The sequence below is a fragment of the Anarhichas minor genome, unplaced genomic scaffold, assembly GCF_050575085.1.
Source record: "Anarhichas minor isolate MPS153535 unplaced genomic scaffold, ASM5057508v1 ptg000058l, whole genome shotgun sequence".
Classification (NCBI taxonomy): domain Eukaryota; kingdom Metazoa; phylum Chordata; class Actinopteri; order Perciformes; family Anarhichadidae; genus Anarhichas; species Anarhichas minor.
Window position 1 is genome coordinate 9576050 of NW_027466504.1, and position 15601 is coordinate 9591650.

The 15601-nt window shown below is 40.3% G+C and overlaps 4 protein-coding genes across 4 annotated transcripts; 3 read left to right on the plus strand and 1 right to left on the minus strand.

Moving 5' to 3' along the window:
* Positions 1-10: 10 nt before the first annotated feature.
* mad2l1bp (MAD2L1 binding protein) lies at positions 11-2862 on the plus strand. Its single transcript, XM_076076931.1, has 3 exons — positions 11-678; positions 1493-1767; positions 1877-2862. Exons 1-3 carry the CDS (start codon positions 192-194, stop codon positions 2402-2404), a joined length of 1290 nt encoding a protein of 429 aa, XP_075933046.1. The 5' UTR covers positions 11-191; the 3' UTR covers positions 2405-2862.
* On the minus strand, positions 2832-6169 carry ephx5 (epoxide hydrolase 5). The gene is made up of 10 exons (XM_076076930.1): positions 5690-6169; positions 5523-5596; positions 5200-5413; positions 4919-5099; positions 4582-4791; positions 4376-4505; positions 3854-4065; positions 3615-3723; positions 3361-3486; positions 2832-3254 (listed from the first exon to the last, which is right to left on the minus strand). The coding sequence occupies exons 2-10, from the start codon at positions 5543-5545 to the stop codon at positions 3053-3055; spliced, it is 1407 nt and encodes a 468-aa protein (XP_075933045.1). The 5' UTR covers positions 5546-5596; positions 5690-6169; the 3' UTR covers positions 2832-3052.
* Positions 5899-9722, plus strand: cst3 (cystatin C (amyloid angiopathy and cerebral hemorrhage)). Its single transcript, XM_076076932.1, has 3 exons — positions 5899-6173; positions 8748-8858; positions 9297-9722. Exons 1-3 carry the CDS (start codon positions 5970-5972, stop codon positions 9369-9371), a joined length of 390 nt encoding a protein of 129 aa, XP_075933047.1. The 5' UTR covers positions 5899-5969; the 3' UTR covers positions 9372-9722.
* Positions 9723-11817: 2095 nt separating this feature from the next.
* LOC142933226 (glycine N-acyltransferase-like protein 3) lies at positions 11818-14890 on the plus strand. Its single transcript, XM_076077364.1, has 5 exons — positions 11818-13160; positions 13246-13353; positions 13440-13560; positions 13767-13899; positions 14021-14890. The coding sequence occupies exons 1-5, from the start codon at positions 13086-13088 to the stop codon at positions 14418-14420; spliced, it is 837 nt and encodes a 278-aa protein (XP_075933479.1). The 5' UTR covers positions 11818-13085; the 3' UTR covers positions 14421-14890.
* The last annotated feature ends 711 nt before the right edge of the window (positions 14891-15601 follow it).

The following is a 15601-nucleotide window of genomic DNA, read 5'->3' on the forward strand; positions in this document are numbered from 1 at the left end:
GTGTATGCATTGTAACATTTGCGAAACACAGCTTTAGTGTAAGTTATGTTGAGTTGTTACACTATTACACGATTAAAGCGTTTAATTCAAAGTCTCCATCGAAATAACATTTTAAGTCAGTGACGTTTAAATTTCAGCAAGCTCTTACAATTAAGTACCGCCTAAAAAAAGAATGTTAAAAACCATGTTAAATGGGAATCTATTATTTATTTTCATCTTTCCGTGTAACGTTAACACGGCATTGCTGTCGATTCATGTTTCCCATGATGCAGTTCGAAAAGGACCCAGCGGGGACATTCAAAAACATGGCAGACGACTCGAATAAATTGAAATCAACACCAAACCCAGTTGGCTCGGAAAATACGTCAATTATTAACAGTGGAAACAATGCGATAACGAGGCGCCTGACGCTTTCGTCCGAAAAAGATGTGGAACCGAATTTGACATCTAAAAACGTAACGTCACAAAGTGTTCCCGACGACTCCGATTCATGCCGACCGTCTGCGGAAGTGGCCGAACAACTCTCGCCACAGGTCGTAAACACACACGTACCGACGGAAAATGTGATGGACTTGAAAGATGCCTCCCCCGAACATCGACTAAATCCAAAACGGCGAACTGTGTACAACGCTGAGGACAAGGAAAACACCGCTTTGCCCTCCACAACCGGCCCTCCAGGTAACGTGAGGAGGGTAACGTAACGTCACTCATGGTTTTCAATGGGGAGCATGAAAGCAACGTTACTCATATCAGGCACGTTTCTGAGATCAGTTGTTGCATTTTAATTTCGATCGAGGGAAGCAGCCACCTGTTCTCGTAATAACGTTATACAGTTAACTTGTCGACACTATATTTATCAAAATACTGCCTAATTAAGACGGACATAATATTCGGAGATAACAGTAATAGTTGATAAACACATTTACGTCAGTAGGTCTACAGATATTATAATTTTGAGGTACAGTAATTCCATTATATTAAAGTTTGATGAACGGTTTGAAGTAGTCTATGAAGCAAAGGATCCAATCATGGTTCAGCTCCAGTGTCGTAATTGTGATGTGTAGCTTCTTTAGTATTATGTTCATACAGTTTCCCAGTTACTTTACAGACACAGATGTTGGTTATTTGTGCAGACAAAACAGTATCAACAAAGAATATATGATTAGCCTTAACTATCCAGCAGTAGTTTGTGCCCACTTCTTTATGAAAATACATCTTTGTTCCTTGATGGCACGTTATAAAAGGCAATTGCACAATTTTAATTGCAGGACTTTTGCTGATAAGAGTATCTGCTGCTTGTGCTTAAGTAGAGGATCTGAGTAATTCCTCCACCACGGACAGACAGAAGTTGTGTATGTTACTTTCAGGAGGGAAATGGGGGCAATGACTATTAGAACACTGGCCAAGCTAGATTTCATTATCATTTAACTAGCTAAAATTGAGCAGGACAGGTCCATTGCTCATCCTAATGACATTATTCTGGTCCCTGCAGATAACGCCCAAGAAGACAATGACACTTCCTGTCAGATAAGTTTGCAAGATTCCAGTAAACAACATTGTAACACAGAGGACATTGATTCTGAGGTGATGAGAAAAGCCCAGGACGAAGGCCGTGTGAACGTGGTTTTCCCTGGCACTGTAACCCAGGACGGCTGCTGTCGCTTCGTCAGCGAGATCCTCAAGTGCATTCTCTATCAGAGACAGCAACTACCCATGACGTATGACCAGCTGGTGTACTCCCAGAAGAAACAGCAAGCCTCAACGCAGGTGAATAGGAAACGTGTGAACACGTAGTGCAATTCAACTGTTCATAAATGAAGACATGCTGTGGATTTGAGATGAACTAATAGTGTTTGCTGAATGTTTTGTGTTCCAGGATAAAGACATAGTAAGTCGGAGGCCGGTGAAAGCTGCAGACATGGACTGGCGCAAGTGTCAACAGACCCTTCAGGAGCTAGAGGAGGTGCTGCAGCAGCTGGAAGTGCTTTTCTCCCTTAGCAGGGTGCCCCGCGTGCTGCTGCTAATGGGTGGCTCCCTCATCCTCCCCAAAGAGCTGTATGAAATCAACATGGAGGCTCTGCTATCGGCTGGTGGAGGTCAATGTCTACGCGTGTCTTCATGCTTGAGGCAGATCTTCCGCACTCTGTTTGTGGCTGACCTTTTGTCCGACAGCAGGCCCGTTCGTTTAATGCCCACCACAGTCCTGGCACTGGCTCACAGGGATTGCGGTGTAGGTTGGTTCCGCCCTAAACTACAATTTAAAATGCCAACCCGTGTAAAACACCACATAATAGCTCTGTCTACTGATCCCAGCATCTGTAAGGAACCAAGGGCACAGGGGTCAGACTGGCTGGAGTATGTGTGGTTTCAGGCGCCCATGACTATCAAGGGCTTTGGCAAGTGACTGACAAGGTTTGGGAGTACATAGTCTTAGATTGGAGCGCTCTTTCTTGAGCCTGTATACTATAATTACATTTTAATGGTGGTCCAAGTGAATTTTGAATTGAGCTGTCCATATTTTAATGAATTACATTTTTTTTCTACTTGTGATTGAAAGCATGCCACTTACAACATTAGGACAGGCAGTATGGTGTATTATCCTTTTTTATAGTCTTCTGATAAGCTGAGAGAATTTGTTCACAAGAGGCTTTGTTGGCATTTATATTTGTGAAGAATGTTTTGCATAAAATACTCAAATTTTAAAGATGTTGAACACAGAGCAACACACATAATATGGGTGTAATATATTTTGACCATAACTTGACAGATTGAATACATTATATTGCTTTCTTTAATCCAATCTTTGGATACATTAGAGTGCAAGTCCCATCTGTGTATACGTTTACATTTATTAAAACATGAAAAAGATTTTGACAGTGGTGCAATTTCTGAGGCAATCAAGCGATGAGATGCATTGTAGTGTGACAACGACCTGCGTAAGAGGGACGTGCATTCGTATCCCATTTGGAAGGACCAGTCAAAATCAAACTTGACAGCAATGATAAAGAACGGATAACCATAATTACATTGGTCTGAGAGTACATCAATGGGTTCAGAACTTCTCTACTTTTTTGACAAACTGGACAAGGTCGTTGGCTAGCAGCTGGGGCTCCTCAAAGGCTGCAAAGTGACCACCTCGAGGCATGAAAGTGTAGGAGAAGATGTTTCGATACCTAATTTGTGCCAATGACTTCGGGCAGTGGAGCAGCTCCCCAGGGAAGGCGGCAAGTCCAGTGGGCACAAATATCCCTGTCCTAAAACAAAAGAAGACACATAATCAGAACACGATTGGATAATAGGGTTGTCAAATTTATAAAACTAACGTCATGGTTTTGACAGTAAGAGCATTTGGCAACATACTTTGCATCCACTCTATTGTCAGGGTTGCTCTTAATGTTCTCTTTGTAGAAGCGCATGGAGGAGACAATGGAGCCTGTGGTCCAGTAGATCATGACAATTGTCAAGACTTCATCCAGGCTGAATTTCCTGTACAGACGCAGACATGTATAATTAATTACAGCCAGCAACAGCATCACTTAAACCTTGTTGAGCCAACATTTAATTTATATGCTGAAAATAACAACAAAAAGGCTAAACTGAATTCCCACTTGTACCTCTCCAGCCCACCATCCACCAGATCTCTGTTCCTCAGATCAGTCCAGGAGGAGAACTTCTCCAGAAGGTAGGCCGCCAAGCCTACGGGAGAGTCATTCACCCCACAGCCTGTACCCACAATTTAGGATTAATTTAGAGCTGAAATAATAGTAACAGTTTGCGTGTCTCATGTGGGTTGTCTTTGACCTGTTAACAGTGTCGATATAATCATCAGAATCAGTTTCTTAGTTGTCCCTACCTACAGTGTCTGGTTTAGTGGCCTGGATGTGAAGGTAGCCCGTTTCCCTCAGGATGTCCCAGACATTCTTCTCAAAGAAAGGGAACAATCGGCGAACATCTTCCCGACTGAAGCCCACCAGGAATGGCAGATAAGGACCAATCATGAGGTACAACATCACTTTGATCCCCCTTGTCGACATAAACATGTTCAAGTGGAGACCTTTAACACACCTGGAAAAGATTATCAAAAAATGTTAGATTATAGGTCTTATGACATTTTAATCCTGTTCAGTGCCCATTTCTAGATATAAATGCAGGTTTAATCGATTTTGTTTTGGTTTTGGCACAATGACCTTGCTCCAGCCTCCAGGAATTTGTAGTGCAAGTAGTTCTGGTCATGAGTGCACTTTGCACACTGCAAGCACTGTTTCACAATTTAGATAACAATGTCACAATGTCTCCTTTATATAAACATGTGGGTGGTGGAAAGTGCACTGTCGAGGTAACTTGTAGCATGTAGGGGCTTGTTTTGCTGTCTTACAGAGGCTTCATCTGTGCCATGTTGGTGGTGATGAGAGAGCCCCAGTCTCCTCCCTGCAGATAGAACTGGGAGAATCCCAAACGTTCCATCAGTGTCAGGAAAATCCGGGCAGCCGCGAGACTGTCGAATCCTGAACAGACACAGAAAGCTGTAAACATTGTTGCTCAAGCTGAGATACGTACCTTCATTCATTCAGACTCATCTACCTTGTTTATGAGGGGCTTCTGAGAAACCGTAGCCAGGGATGGACGGGCATATGACCTCAAACGCTAGACCATCCTGGTTCTCTGTGAGAAGTGGCAGCATCTTGTAGAACTCATAGAAGGAGCCAGGCCAGCCGTGAACCAGCATCAGAGGCACAACCTTCTGATTCTCACAGTGTGGTGGTCGCACGTGGACATAGTGCACATCCAATCCTGCAGTGATGCAAAAGCATTGGTGTGAAGAGAAAAGAAAGTAGCGTGTGGACAGATTTTTGGCCAAATATTTAAATTATTACTCTAAAGCAAAGCAAACCCTGTAGCTTCAGCTCGGGCTGTGTACCTTCTATTTTAGTTTTGAAGTGTGGATACTGGTTAAGCACTTCCACCTGCTTTTTCCAGTCAAACGTGTGTCTCCAATAGGAAACCACTGTCTTGAGATACGTGGAATTGAAGCCATACTGGAAGCAGCTGTCTTCTAAAGGATCGGTGTAGCGGGTTCTGTCAATGCGCTCATGAAGGTCCTGTTGAATAAGACCACACAAACATGTTAATGTCTCATTATTGGTATTTCTAATTTGACAACTGGTGTTGAAACACTTTAAATGAACAGCTCAAAAGTACCACAATCTCTTCATCTGAGGTTTGCACTTTGAAGGGATAGATTGTATCATCCTCTGACAGTGGCTTCTTTCCTGCTCCCCACCAGCCTTCACCAAGAGGAATACTTTTGACTTGTCTTCTCTTTAGCACCATGTGCAAAAGTATACCCCCTGCTGCCACAGCTGAGCCAATCAGGAGCTGCTGTTGGAAGGCATCCAAGCCACAGAAAGCTCCCCTGAAAATTTGGTGAAAATATGAGAAATATTCATTGGAGATCCCTACGGCCTTGAGATAGTTTAAAATATCTATATTTCGATCAAATCTGAGTCGTAAAACCTACTTACTTCAAAAGATGCAGTCTCTGCATTGTGCAATTCCAAAAGGTGAGCGCGCATAGGTGGGGTTTTTTAGACCTACACTAGGACAGAGGTTAAAAAAAAAATTCATTATCTGCACCGCGCTTCTAAAGTTACAAGCACGTTCAAATTCCACCACATGCGTTTCAACATACCTTGTTTGTCTCCTTTTCAGGTGTACCTTGCGAAAATATTGGAAAGTCTACAAATCAGAGCGGCTACGACGTGATTCAGCGGTATGCAAAACAAATACACCGCCAACTGGCTGCTGAACCCGAAGTCCTGAAGTGTCTGTGGAGGAGCGCGAACACAATGGTTTGATTGGCCGCGAGATGTGCCACTCAAACAGCTGTGACGTCGTTCTTTATATAACAGGGAGGCGACGTCGAGCCGTTGTTGTTTTATTATTAGTGTTGAGAGCGTAGTGACACAAACATGTTGTGGAAGATTGTCCTCCCTGTTCTGGCAGCGGTTTTTGCCGTCGAGTCAGGAGCCTCGATGGTCGGGGGTTTTCGAGATATAGATCCGAATGAGGAAGGCGCGCGTAATGCCCTCAACTTTGCCGTCGTCCAACACAACAGAGGCAGCAACGATATGTACCTCAGCCAAGTGGCAGAAGTGGTCAAGGCTCAGAGTCAGGTTAGTAACGTTTCATTTGGATCTGGGAATCTCTACAAACTTTATTTCATATACTTTGTGATGGCAACACAATCCAGTTTAGTCTACGTGTAGGCCGCAGTGTGATACCAAAAAGTGTCCATTTAAAATACTATATATACGGTAATCAACGAGAGAGACGAATGTTTTAATCCCGTTTAAATTGGGCATGAATTACACATATGACGTTTGTCAATTTAAAAGATAATTTTGCAAGTTGAATTACTGTTGACGTATAAGAGTGTGAAAATACATAATTAGAAAGACTACAAACTCAAAGTGTGACGTCAGCTGTCTCTAATACACACGCAATAACAAACGGGTCTCGCTCGTTATTTAACTTCGTTATTAAAAGAATCACTGTATGAAATACATCAGGTATGATAACGTTAAGTGTTTGCGTGGAACATAAAGTCACCTATATACTGTAGCTGTGCAAGACGAGAGTAGTTCACTGAGCAGTTTCACACAAAACTAAATGTTACTCCGACAAACTGAGTCTTTGTTGATGTGCAAAATTATCTTTTAGATTGACAAACATCATATGTGCAATTCATGGCATAATTCAAATGGAATAAAAAAAAAAATCATATTTGTCTCATGCCGTTGACTATCGTACATATGTTTTCCAAAATCTCATGGGGGCACCGGAAGGGGAGGGACTTCGCCCCCCAATACTATTCGGCCCAATCTCAACCTCCACCTTTACGGACTCACGGATTTTGAGGCGCGCTCCCGCAAAGTCCGTGAGGGTTTAGGGCTGTCCCACTGTCAAATCATCGAGCGCTTGAGCGCTCTCTGGCAGACATTTTGAGCCCTTTATGAACCCTTTCCGTAAATCAGCATTAGATGCTGACTTTGCCCAAGGGAATTACCCAGAAATCATTGCAATGTGACGCTAAACAGGGGGTAACCAGTGGACGCATGGAGACGTAAAGAAAAAGGTAAACAAAGATTTTCGACGCTCATGTGAGGCCTTAAATATGAACGGGACAGGACTTTGCTGCAACATGTTGTACAATTGTGGGTATTTATTTTTATACTATTTACTCCCTGATTTGAACGTCTTCCAGGCTCTTTCCTCACAAGATAGGAGGTCATTTAAAATAATCTATTTACTTGTTTTTGTCAAAACAGCTTCAATGACAAAATGAAATATTTGATGAATAAATAAATATCCTTATTTCATGTGGGGTTTTTTATGTTCCATCTTTAATCCGTAATGTTTGTGTACATTTAATATGACAGGCTGAACACACATGTGCCGTCCTCTTTGTTTACCTTTTTTTACATCTCCATGCTTCAACTGGTTACCCCGTGTTTAACGTCACATTGCAATGAATTGTGGGTAATTCCCTTGTGCAAAGTCTCCATCTAATGGTGCCTTATGGAAAGTGTTCATAAAGGGCTTAAAATGTCTGTGAGAGAGCCCTCAAACACTCAACGATTTAGACAGTGGGACAGTCCTAAACCCTCACAGATTTTGCGGGAGCGCGCCTCAAAATCTGTAATTCCGTGAGTGTGGAGATTGGGATTGGGCCTTGCACTCCACCGACTGCATGACCCAGGGCATGATGGTAAACGCCTGGCTGTTGGCTGATCAAAGAGATGATGGCTCTTAGATTTGACAACAAACACCACGTTTTGTAGAAAATCCTATTTTTTTGTGTAATTGTAATATTGAATGCTCAATTGGTGGCTATTAGGCTCATGCTGTGCAATGGTTTAATCTAAGAACATATGTTGTGTGGTGGATAATAATAAAGTTCATTTATACAAGGCATATTAAAACGAAAAGCAAACGGTTTCACAGGCAGACATAAAAAGAACAAAGGATAGAATACAATGCAGATACACGCCACTTTCCACATAAATATATATTTACAAACACGTGAATAAATCCGAACAAGGTCTGTAATTTACAAGCCTTCAGGTCGGATCTAACAGGAAGTAACTGTTTCTGTCACTTCCTGTTTATTCTTTGAAGGCAGCTGAAAACTGTCCGATTTGACAGCAGTTTTTTGTCAAAGCCCCCTGCTGCTGCCGCCTGCTCTCCACTTTCCAGGAGAGGCACAGCTCATCTCGAACGAGCCTAACATGTCTGTCCCACTGAATAGCCTACAAACACCATAATCCAAATAAGTCCTATCCTGCCCTGTCAATTGGGAAGTTTGTTGTAGCGACCTACAACAATTTGAGGCAGCTTCAGGTCCGCACAGGCTTTATAAAATACATAAAATATCTGGAAACCAGTGGATTTGTACACTTATTTTTTTTTTAAACACTGCAGGTAATTCAAAATAATTTACAGTAGTAAATTTCTTGAAACTCCAAAGAGGGGAATACATGTGGCTACACCATATCATTTGCGTGAACTTCATTGGTATTTGACATGATGATAAGCTAATATTGAAATGTGTTTTGGGGCATGAGTTAATTTAAACTTGTCTGAAATGTAATGGCTGGTAGACCTGAAATCTGCTGTATTCTAAACTGCTTTAGCATTACGGTTTACCGGGATCTGTATTTCCACCACCCACCCACTTCACCTTACAGGTGGTGGCTGGTATGAAGTACGTAATAACTGTGAGAATGGCGAAGACCCCCTGCAGGAAGGACGGTGCAAATGATGTGTGTGCCATCCACGAAGACCCAGCACAGGCTCAGGTAATGACTTTTAAGAGGCTACAACCTCAGCTTCTGGATGAAAATCATCCCCCCCGTTTTTGCTTTTGGGAGTTATTAGACACAATTTTTAAATGTCATACAGTATACTTCTCCCTTCAACAGTAGACCACACTATCCGATTGTGAAACGATTCTATACTTCCCCTCTTTGAACCATCCAGCTATGTTTGTTGCTGTTACCACAGAGAGAAGTCGGAATTAGTAGCGTCATATTTAACCTTATGACTAAGTTTAACATATAATTTGAACATTAGCCTACACCATCGAAAGACGAAAATACTCCTGAAAAACAACAAATTGTTGATTTTTGACTACGATAATCTCAAAGACTAAACACTATACATTTTATTCATTGTGTGTATATATGTATGTATGTATATGTGTGTATATATAATGTGTGTAAACTTTTCTTCCTCAGCCTTACCTGTGCACATTCACCGTGTGGAGCCGCCCATGGCTGAGTGACATCACATTGTTGAAACAGACTTGCTAGAAATAGAACTACGTGGGAAATCGTCATTGTTGACATTGTTTGCAGAATAACCTTCATATAGAGCAATATGTATTTCCCTGTAGATGAAGCACAAAATAACCTTTTGAAAGTCAGTGTTTTAGAATTTCTATCCAGTATAGCATTGTAGAGATGCATTAACCTTTAGAGGAGCAAATGTGTAATGCATACTCACTAAACCAAGCAGAGAACACAATTGTGTACTGAATTGTTGATAAGGCTATTAAAAACCACAGGCTGTTTTAAAATGAAATGAATTAAAGTAGCATGTGAACTTAAATGAATGTGTTCATGTGGTAAATGCATGCAGGAATAAAGCTTTTGATATCCACATCTCCGTTTAATATTTCAATATTTTCTGGAAAAGTTTGTTTTTCAGTATCCGATCCATCATCTGACATTGGCCAATAAGGCAATGAATGCTGTGGAAGGAGTAATTTAGGAAGGAAAGACTAATTTCCAGAAGTAATAATAATAAACATGAAAAAACATCTCTTCTTATCTACAGTTTGACTCCATGTGAATGTCCCCCTCCTGTAAAGGGGATCAGTAAAGTGTACGCAAAGCACATGTAAACGGAGCACATATGAGCTTGCATCTGACACAAAATAAAATAGGCTACATTCAATGATCGAAAACACAGCTGCTTCCTCAGACCAGGTGAGTGTTAAATGTATGAAATCCTCCTTGTTCCCTCAAAACAGCCCGAAATATCAGCTGGTAACGTTGTTTGATCCTAAAGTGGATGTAAAATAACTACAGGTGGATGCATTATTTGGTGAAAAGTGACTTTGTACCCATGCAATGATAAAGCACATGAAGAAGAAGCTGTATAAAATTGCTTTATTGGGCCTGTTAGCTGAGGTGGAGTAATCAAATTTATTCCTAGTCCGACCAATGACATCGGGCATATGAAAGTCATCTTCATCATAGTTGGTATCTTACCGCGCTTATAATACATCACGCTCTCCAGAGTAATTTAAGTGCAACATCCTTCTCGGCCTGATAGGTGTGACTTGAATGTGATTACAGTCACGGTGAATGCGTTGGCAGCTTTTCTAATTAACTGGGAACATGGACCCTCAAGCACATGAAGACATTTTGCAGTACAAAGTTCACGACAAATATAAATATGAACAAACAAAAGATGGAAATTCGATGAAAAGCATCCAAGTACAATATTGAAAGTTAGTATCATTTAGGCCTAAGCGATTCAAGCAATGAGTTTTGATATCCCTTGCCATCTTGCCTTGTAAACTTGCTAGCTATATTTCTGGAAGCAAGCCAGATATGCTGTTATAGACATCGAGCATAAACAGTTGGCGCTTTTTATGTTATCAATGGATGCCTTTGTGGTTTCTTATCCTGCTTACTCAAACACAAATAAAATTGTAGTGATATAATGAAGTAAAAGCAAAATAATGAATATATTAACACTAACTCATCCTTCAAAAGCTGTATTCTAGAACTGTATAGTACAATTTAGTTTGGGACTGCATGTTGATATGTTGATAGCCTCTGAAGAGTCAAAGTTCTGGTATGAAGGAGCAAAATTAGCTTGTAAACTATTGTGATTCTTATAACATGACTGTTTCATTTGAAAATGATGGTGGGAATTCTGCAACAATAACTCACAAGAGAGTAATTGTCTTTCAAGTTTTTATTTAAGATATTTACATTTGCAAGTGTGCAAAACCGCCATCAACCAAAGAGAGCTGACTAAAGGTCAAAGCGCCTCTGTTCCTCTCTCACTCACACTTTGAGCTGCATTTTATGGATGAAAGATGCCGTATAAATATAACGTATGATTATTAATATTAAGCTACTCATAGAGACTGAGAGTATAAGGGGTAAATACTGCATAATAAATAAACATAATAAATCAGGGTATATTTTATTCCACTTCAAATATGCATTTAATTGACGTATTAATTAGCAGTGATTCATGACTAAAGATGCCTAAAGAAGTCTATGTATTCCTTTGACCAATAAGTTCAAGCTGTGGCATGTCACAAGTTAACTTATTTTATAATGTATAGGACGAGCACTGTTTACGTCAAGGGACCTGGCGGGGATTTCAAAACTAGAGTTGTTTGTGGTGTCGAGGAAGCCAGCGCCATGTTTACTGACTTGCATGCAAGCCCAACAGATCACAGCGGCCAGAAAAGAACTAGGGATGCAATATCCAAACGTTTTTATTCTGGCCTGGAATGATGGGATATAGAGAAATGGATTAGTTACTATTACCTGTGTGACTTTATTCTTCTTACTGAAGAGCTTTGTAGCGTACTATGACATGGTCCTATATCAATACGTTTTTGTTTATAACATATAGAACATAGTTGTTGTACATATAGCACACAATAATTTAAACAATATACATTATCCTTAACAGATGTTATATGGCACTCTAGAATGAGCCAACATTAGATGTTTTGTTCTTGAGATATTAAAAAAGAGAAGAGAATAGACTGAGAGAAATGGTTACATCGGATACTTGGTTCAAGATTGCCTGAATAAAAGCTATTGTAATTATCTAAATATTTTTACAGATGGATCAAAAGCACTCAGATAATAATCATGTAGGAGTGGGCATATACATTCCAGAATTCAACAAAGGAATTGTTAAAATAATTTCAAACAGGTTGTCAGTGTGCACAGCCGAACTGACAGCAATAATCATCAGTCTTCAGTGGGTGGAGGAGGTCAAACCAATGAAAGTAGTTATGTGTTCAGATTCTGTAGCTGCAATACAAAGTATACAATCTGGTCAAACAGTACGAGAGGATATTTTAACGGACGTTTAAATGTCATTACTGAACTTACAACATTTAGGAATAGATGTACATTTCTGTTGGGTACTGGCTCATGTTGGAATAGAGGGAAATGAGGTTGCAGATAAACTTGCCAAAAGAGCATTAAACAAAAACGATATTTTAGAAATGTGTTTTGGGAGGTCAGAAGCAAAATCAGTAATACAGCACGGAATAATGACATCTTGGCAGGAAATTTGGAATAATGACAATAAGGGTAGAAATTATGACAAAATTCAGACGTCAGTACATTAAGTGATGGAAGTAAAAGTAGAAAAGAAGATGTTACTTTCTGTAGATTAAGGTTAGGACATACAGGACTCAATGAGACATCATGAAAAAGACAGAGTCGGATAAATGTGAGATATGCAACTGTAAAGAAACTGTTGAACATGTGCTGATAGAGTGGAGGAAGTTCAGTGTGGAAAGAGAGAGAATGAAGGGCAGGTGATAGCTTTAGGAAGGGAGTGGAGCATCAACTGTTAGAGACAGGGAACGAACAAGTTCAGGTTAAAAGGGCTTTATTTAATTTATTGAATGGAACGGGTTTATTTTCCAGAATATAACTTCTATATAAAGTTTTGTTTTGTTTGTTTTTAATTTTATTGATAAATAACATTATTATTGTGTTTAAATGATGACTGTCATAAAGTCAAGATGTTACACACTCCGGTACAGTAGGTGGCGACATGCACCTTACAAGTTGGTTTGCAGTCCGCCAATAAACTGAGAGAAGAAGAAAAAGAAGAAGAAAAAGAAGAGAAACAAGAAAAAGAAGACTGTCAATAATTTATAAAGGCTGGGAACATTTATATTTGAACAGAGCAGTTTAAACAGACGGGCAGATTAAACTGCATCAGTGAAGAAGCTCCACTCCCCAAACATGAAGCTCTTAAACAAAGACGAACTACAGATCGCTGAAGGAGTTCTGCTAAAACACTTCCCCAAGAGCTTTAAGGTAGACGGCTGCAAACACGTTCCTCATTATGTCATGTAATCACAGTGTCTTGACATTTGTCGCTCTAAACTTTTCGTGCGTGCAGGTGTACGGCTTCATATTTGGGATTAACAGGAAGAAACCAAGCACACTGGAGGTCATCGTTGATACGTGGCCTGATTTTAAGGTCATCATTTGTCGACCTGACCCCAAGGTGAGGTCACATACCATTGGAAACATTGTACATACGTCGTGTTTCTGGAGGCCACTTGATTGCTGAACCTGTCGTTTATTTCACAGAACAAGCGCACCCTGGAGTTCTTGAAAAAGGTGACCTACTTCAGCATGGATGACCAGATTTTAAGGAAAATGCTGACAGAAGAGAATGTAATTGACTGGAGCACGTATTTTTTAATTACTGGTGAGTTAAGGTCACTGCAGACAGTGTTTATCATTGAGTACTACATTTAGATAATGCAGGACTTTAAATTGCAATGGAGTATTTTTACATTGTGGTATTTCTATTTATAATGAGTAAAGGAGGTGAATATTTCCTTCACGACTGTTGTAAACTCTTAGAAGAATAACAGAATGGCAATAAGCATGTAAATCATTTTTGTCCTCCAGGATTTGACGTTTCCCATGCGACCATGCTCAAAGAAGTGTCTTCTGACAGAGAAGTCAACAACAAAGTCTTTGCTTTGGTGCATCTTCTGTATTTGCCAGACAGCAGTCATCTGCCCACACCAGCAGCTGACAGGTAGTCAGATCATTAAAATGTACTTTTAAGGATATATCTGCATATTTAGCTTATATCAACATACGTGAATAGTAAAATATTACTGTTTCATTGGTTTGTCATTATCTGATTCTCTACACAGTGAGCTTGAATCAAGGATTTCATCTCTTAACCTCTCCCACGTTGACTTGGTGAATAAAACCTCGAAGTTCGGAGGGAACAAGCTGGGATACATAAACATTAAAAACCTCATCAGCAACTTCCCTTCATGCTGCATCACTGACGGCCAGGGTCAGCCCGTGTCCTGGATTCTGGTGTATGATTACTGTGCGTTGGGCATATTGTACACTCTGCCAGAGCACAGAGGGAGAGGTTACGCCAAAGTCCTGGTCAGCACCATGGCCAGGAGACTCCACACCGAGGGCTACCCAGTGTACTGCTTCATAAAGGAGGACAACATGGTCTCCTACAAGATCTTTAAAAACCTTGGCTTCATTGAGGACCCCTCATACAGGGCGGCATGGTTTGAGTTCAACTTTTGATTTTGAAGCTATTGTGATTGAATGTACAGCTGACACGTTATCAGGTAAACGTAACGTTTTAGTGAATGAAAATGTGATTAAAATGTTATGTTTACACATTATATCGGCTCTCCAAAAAGCATTGAATCAAAACCTGGACTGTTATAATGGTGGTGTATGTGAAAGAGGCATTAACTGACACAAATAAACAATAATAATGTCAGCTTTTCATAATAGGTTCAGGAGTTTGGAGGAGAGCTCCAAAGTAAACCAAGCCCTTGATTCATTCTTTGCACTCTGTCAGCACTGAACAATCATCAGATGATGTTCGTACATCCTCTATAGAGGCTATCTCATTGTATGCACGCCAGTGCAATTAATAAGGTTCCCCAAAATAAAAATCCCCAAATTTCATGCATTTTTCATGTTTCAAAGAGAGTATGTTTTTCTTTTCACATTGCTGTCTAAGCTCCAGTGTTCTCAGTGACAATTTAGTTTAGGGTCAAGGACAGAACTTTTTATGTCTTTTATTTGTTTCTGTAACTATAGAAACAAAGGCTTCACAATTCTGAAGCTTTAAAACAGCCTTGAGGGTCTCAGTGTTTTGATCCAGATTTGACCAGTTTAAGTACTGGTCGCACGTAGAAAAACATACTCTCTTTGAAACATGAAAAATGCATGAAATTTGACAGAACCCGCTACACCGATCCTTTAGAAGATAGCTGCTTCCAGTATGGCTTCAATTCCACGTATCTCAAGACAGTGGTTTCCTATTGGAGACACACGTTTGACTGGAAAAAGCAGGTGGAAGTGCTTAACCAGTATCCACACTTCAAAACTAAAATAGAAGGTACACAGCCCAAGCTGAAGCTACAGGGTTTGCTTTGCTTTAGAGTAATAATTTGGATATTTGGCCAAAAATCTGTCCACACGCTACTTTCTTTTCTCTTCACACCAATGCTTTTGCATCACTGCAGGATTGGATGTGCACTATGTCCACGTGCGACCACCACCCTGTGAGAATCAGAAGGTTGTGCGGGTATGCGCTCATGAAGGTCCTGTTGAATAAGACCGCTGTTGATTACTCCACACAAACATGTTAATATCTCATTATTGGTATTTTTTATTTGACAACTGTGTTTTTACAAAACAAAAGAACGGAAGACTTCACCCTTAGGTATATTGAAAGATAAATTAAAAGG